The 5,985-nt window shown below is 43.6% G+C and overlaps 1 protein-coding gene across 7 annotated transcripts in view; it reads left to right on the top strand.

The window, feature by feature from the left end:
• Positions 1-1,684: 1,684 nt before the first annotated feature.
• The window catches only part of CDKAL1 (CDKAL1 threonylcarbamoyladenosine tRNA methylthiotransferase), a 230,579-nt gene continuing 226,278 nt past the window's right edge, over positions 1,685-5,985 (top strand). For 5 of the 7 annotated variants that reach the window (XR_013394002.1, XR_013394004.1, XR_013394003.1 and 2 more), the window contains exons 1-2: positions 1,685-1,842; positions 4,460-4,632. Coding sequence is in view for 4 of the 7 variants with exons in the window: in XM_077933233.1 (XP_077789359.1) it covers positions 4,463-4,632 (170 nt within the window). In the remaining 3 variants the exon portion in view is untranslated. Of the gene's footprint in view, positions 1,843-3,104; positions 3,149-4,459; positions 4,633-5,985 lie in introns of all 7 variants that reach the window. The other 2 variants (XM_028737590.2, XM_028737592.2) reach the window with 2 other exon arrangements.

The following is a 5,985-nucleotide window of genomic DNA, read 5'->3' as shown; positions in this document are numbered from 1 at the left end:
TTCTTCAGCATTATGGTTACATTTCCTCCCCAGCTACAGCAATGGCTTTGGCAAAGCATTGTATACCAGGGAAGGTATCTTTAGAATCCGTGAGCAAAATGTACCATAGCTGCACAGTGGTTGGGCCGCTCTGCTTTCCTAACACGAAAGAGAAACTGACTGGGTATAAACTGGGGCTGCTCATGGTTGTTTGATGGCATGAATAACAATAATCATCTCAAGGTGTTGTACAATAAAAACAGCAACATACAGTTAAAAACACAAAAAGCGATACATTTAAACAAAACTCAGCAATGCAAAATGCATACTTATTTCCCATTTATCCAGCCAGGAGAGTATTGAAGCAAAAGTGTCTTCAGTCTACATAAAGGGCACCTGATGTGTCTCAACAGGAATGCTATTTCACAGAACAGGCAGCCACCCTAAAAGCTCTGCTCTTGAGTTACTGTGGCTCCTGTGATTTTTGGAATCCTGCAAACTAGGAATCGGGCTTTTCCAGGTAGTTTAGGGTCTTATGCTAGTACAACACCCTAAAAGATTGGCAGCCAGTGCAAAACTTAAAGGTGGTATGTGCTAGTGGTAGTTTGTCTCCTACAAGCAACAGCTGCTGTGTTTTGCACCAGCTGCAGACTTCCGTTCAATCCCAAATCCGAGGAACAAGACAGAATCAGTCCCAAAGTTGGGTCTGAAGACAGATTGAAATGGGGCTAATCAAGATTCCTCCAAGAATGCCTGCAGGTGTGTCATGACCCTCTCAAATACTTTGACCAAAAGATTATTTGCAACAGGATGGTAGTTAAATACCATAAAATCCAGGGTAGCTTTCCCCCCACAAATGGCTGTTGCCACCTCCATGTGCAGAGATGCATTCACCAAGCCCTGCCTAGCTTTAATCAGCTGTGAAAGGCAAGGGTCCCAAAGGGCCTGTCTGTCCTGTAGCATATTCCTCAAAATAATAGAAGCAATGAAATAGGTCTCTTTCTCTGCCTTTATTTCATAAAATTTACACTATGGTGATTGTAAAAAACAACAACCCTCAAGGCAGTTACAAAATGATAGGAAAAATTCACAACCATACAAAAGTTAAAATATAAACATTAAAAGTACCCCAACTTTCTATGTGCTCTACCATGTTTTCTGTCTTCATCTCAGGACTGGTGTCACCTGTGCTCTAGCTGCTGTTTGACCTGTTTCATCGCAAGTAGCTCCCTAATGTCCTAAATAACCTAGGTGTTGAATGGCAGTTTTAATTATGTTTTGGCGAATATATTTGTAGAGCGTTTTTGGGCGGTAACAGCCCAACCTTAGGGAAGTCCACCTACTTCATTGCAACTCACTTCCAGCAAACCAGGCGCAGCAAGGTTTCCGCTTCAAACCTAAATAAGCGATTTCCCACCTGTTCCTTTAAATTACTATTACTATTACAGTACTATTACTATTTAAAGGCATGCTTCAGTAGACCTCTGTGTGTGTGTGTGATTGGGACGGGACAGCGACACGTACTCCTACGGACAACATAACCCACCCAGGAAAGGGATGAATTTAACCTTCAAGCTGCTCCAGAATTTGTGACGGGAAAGGCGGGACCCTTCTTGGCTCTCCCCGTCCAATCAGACCGCGATTCTATTTCGGGAGCCAATCACACCACTTGGGGGAATCTCCCAGGTCCTTCCTTCTCCCCGTTGCGCGAAGCTGCCAAACGGCCTAAATTTGTCCTTTTCCGGACGCCGTCGAAAGGCCGTCTCTCTCTTCCCTCCCCTCCTTCCCGTTTAGCTGCGTAGAGGGGCGGCGTTCCATCATGGCGTCGTCCATGTGAGGCGAGAAGCGCGTCAGGTTCCGCAGGTAAACTTTTCGTTGTTGTTGCTGCTGCTGCCGCCGGTCGACGGGTGGGGTGGGCGAGCGGGCTAAGTAACGGCTTCCCGCCGTGAAAGCGGCCCGCAGCGTGCAGTGGGGGCGCGGCGGTCAGAATGGGCCCATATGGCCCCTTCTCCTTTAGCTTCTCCCTCTCAGCTTTCACGTGTCGCGTCGCCTTCAGACGCGAGCCGTTTCTCTTCCCGGCAGCGCGGCCCACCTCCCTCTTCTCCCCTCGCCGCGAATGTCCCTCACGGGAGCCACCTCTCGGGGTTGCGACCCCACCCCACCCGCGGTTCTCTCGGCACAACCTCTTCGCAGCTTTGCCCAGGGAAAGAAGGCGGCTGGGGGCTTTCGCCGGGACTGAGGGGTCCGCCGTAGAGTTTTCAACTTCGGCTGTTGGGGTTCGAGCCACAAACGTGTGAAGACGACAGGAGAGGCGAGAGAGTGAGTTGCGTGTCTGATCCAGGGTGCCTTTTCTGGCCCCTAGGAAAAGAGAGGACGCAGCTGGTGTGCGAAGCGGGCAGTTTTATAGGAAGCGGGCATCCAGCAGTGTTGTGGGATGTAAGGTTTTCCGCGACAAGATGTTGTGAGTCTCTTCCCCCCCCCCATGGAAAGGTTTACATTTTTTAAAAAAAGGTTTTGAAAAACGAGTTTCCATCATATTCATATCTGTATCAGCCAGTAGAAAGGCCTTGAACTTGTGAAGGCAAGTTAGCAGTCAGGCTTCTTAATAATTTATTATTATTAAATTACAAGCCGAAGATGAAAATGAACACACACCTACACACACTTACATGAATCCAAACCTCAGGGGGGAAAACATGTTATAATACACTATTTAGAATTTCAAAATACTCTAAATTTATTCATTCATTCTTTGCTGAAGTACATAAGACAACAGTGTATTCCTGCATCTGCTGGTTGGATGGGATTAGGAAGGAATACCAGCATGGAGGAAATGAGTCGCAGAAAGGCAGGTTCTTCCACTAGTTCTTTCATTCATTTCCCCCCAAATTTAAGGGAAATGGTGGAAGGAATATGCAATCCCAAGGCTCATTCCCAGTTTTCCTCAAAGTAGAATCTGTTGCGTCTGTGTATACATATATGAAATATCATTGGATGGAACCATGACTTAGGCATTTTGAATCATTTATTAAGTATCTTGTTCTGTAGAAACATATCAATTTGCCTCAGCCTTGGTGATTTATAGAAAGTATAATTATGATTGAAAACCTTTGGATTTTTTTCAGGATAAAAAAATGCTGGAACTCCAAAGATAAAATAGTAAGTTAAGGTACAGTGTTGTTACAATAAGCTATTTAGTGTTGCTGGGTTATAGTTTAAATTGCTAAGAACTATAGTGGGTTTACAGCTAGGGCCCAGATGAACAAGATGCATTAATCTGTTTTTACTGGGTGCTTAGTTCTTTAAGATAATGTGCCATCATACTAAGCATAAATATCTGTTACATCTTCTGAGATGCTAATTAGCATTATCAGCAAATTTCAGACTCAGTTGTGTGTATATAGACACTGAGTAGAATGGGAACCACATGTGTAGCACCTGTTTGTGAGCTCAGTACTTCATCTAACTAGGGATGTGTGTACTGAAGACCCAGAACTAGATAAATTTCAAAGGGCCTAATATTCCAGGCAAAATATTTTGCTAATCTGTTATTATCCATTGTTACAAACTGATAAAAGATACATGGAATGTTTGTAGGCAATTGCTGAACTGTCTTGTATAGTGAATTAAGATACAGTGGTACCTCGGGTTAAGTACTTAATTCGTTCTGGAGGTCCGTTCTTAACCTGAAACTGTTCTTAACCTGAAGCACAACTTTAGCTAATGGGGCCTCCTGGTGCCGCCGCACCTCTGGAGCATGATTTCTGTTCTCATCCTGAAGCAAAGTTCTTAACCTGAAGCACTATTTCTGGGTTAGCGGAGTCTGTAACCTGAAGCATATGTAACCTGAAGCGTATTTAACCCGAGGTACCACTGTATTACTTAAAACATGTACTGGTTATAATGCTAGCAGGTACTCTTATTTCTGGCATTAGATAAGCCAGGTGTCACCAATCATTTTGGGCCAAAGGGCAAGTTTGTAACCCGGAAAAGTGGTCAAGGGCATCACATGCACACATCACAACTTAAACGTGCTTCACAACCTACTCCACTAAAGTAGAATGTTTCTTTCAAACTTAATTTTGGCTGGGGCAGGGAATGGACCCTATGAGCAATAGAGAAGGCATCTGTTGGCATATGTGTGCCTGTGGATGCAGTGTTGGCAACCCATGAGATAAGCTTTCATCAACATATATGGACATATCAGTCACTTTGACTCTTATTTAAAACTCAGATGCCCAGCTTGATTCAGTGCTGCTGTTTAAAATGCATTATTAATTATTGGGTCATTTTTCTACCTGTAGGGTCTCTAACGGCATTTAAGTATTTTAATGAATAACAGTTTTATAAATAAATTAGTCTAGTTGTGTCGCTGTATTATTAAAAAGACATGAGGAATTGTTTGTAATGTTTGCTGTGTAGAATAGTATGTATATTTTTTCAGTTCTTGATCTTACACGGTGTACTTCAATCTTCATAGAAAATGCCTGCTGTCTGTGATTCCCTCCTTGGAGACATTGAAGACATTATCTCAGAGCAAGACCCAAAGCCGCAAGACCTGCAGTTCAGGAGAAAAAATGTTATTCCTAAAGTGCGAAAACGCCATTCACAAAAAAATGTAGAAACAGATTATGATGATCCCCCAAGTGACAGGTATGTTTGTTTTTTGCCAGTCGTATGTGGAGAGATGGTTTTCATTGCATAACTAATGTACACAATTGATGCTTTTGAATTATGGTGCTGGAGGAGACTCTTGAGAGTCCCATGGACTGCAAGAAGATCAAACCTCCATTCTGAAGGAAATCAGTCCTGAGTGCTCACTGGAAGGACAGATCGTGAAGCTGAGGCTCCAATACTTTGGCCACCTCATGAGAAGAGAAGACTCCCTGGAAAAGACCCTGATGTTGGGAAAGATGGAAGGCACAAGGAGAAGGGGACGACAGAGGACAAGATGGTTGGACAGTGTTCTCGAAGCTACCAGCATGAGTTTGATCAAACTGCGGGAGGCAGTGGAAGACAGGAGTGCCTGGTGTGCTCTGGTCCATGGGGCCATGAAGAGTCGGACACAACTAAACGACTAAACAACAACAATGTGGAGAGATAGAAAATACCAGCACTTGTACTGATTGAATGATTTACACTTGAAATAACCTGAAAACTTTAGGTCTTAGCCTTGTTGAACATATTAATAACTTGAAATATTTTACTACACAGACTACAGTGTGTATTAGGTTGATTCTGTTTTAATATAGTGAGTTCTCTTTCTAACCTCATGCATTTCAAGTAACAGGACATTTGTCCTTTGTAAGTGAGAAAAATGGGTCTATGAGTATAAAGCTAAACAAGTAGCCCATTATACTTCCCTTGTTGCAGACTTCTCATAGTCTTCATGTTAGCCACTGTGAGAACAGGATGCCAGACTATGACTGATCCAGTTAGGCTTTTGTTAATGTTCTTGTGTAGATAGGGATCTTACACTAAATGGTGGTGAGTTACCCTCTTACAGAGAGCATGAGCCCTCCTGTGGCGCAGTGGGTCAGTGTGTCTGGCTGTTAACCAGAAGGTTGGTGGCTTGACTTCACCCCCAAAGGTGCACTCCTCCAACATGTAGTTGCTACTATTTATTGTTTTAGCTGTGATGTGTTTTAATACTTATTCTAAATTGCATTTAAAAATATTATATGACTTGTGCAATCCCACGTTACTTGTTCATGAGTTTAGGGGGTCCTATGATGAGACAGAAAGCACGGGATGAAAACACACCTGCAGAAATGCCATTGGGTTACGGCAGAAAAGCTCTGCTGGCTGACTGCTCCACCAGCAGAGTTCTGCCTGAAAATGGAGCAACACAGGGGAAGAGAGTGTTTGTGATTATTTCTAACCTCCCTGATTGCGTGAACATATTCACAGCAGAAGAGGGTCTGGAACAACTTAATCTCCCAGTGACTTCGGTGGAAGGATGTTGCGAACACTCCACAGCCATTACTACAGTGGATCTGATGCTTT

Source organism: Podarcis muralis, chromosome 8, assembly GCF_964188315.1.
Source record: "Podarcis muralis chromosome 8, rPodMur119.hap1.1, whole genome shotgun sequence".
Lineage (NCBI taxonomy): Eukaryota > Metazoa > Chordata > Lepidosauria > Squamata > Lacertidae > Podarcis > Podarcis muralis.
The sequence above is the reverse complement of the archived record's forward strand: the minus strand, read 5'-3'. Positions and strand labels throughout refer to the sequence as shown.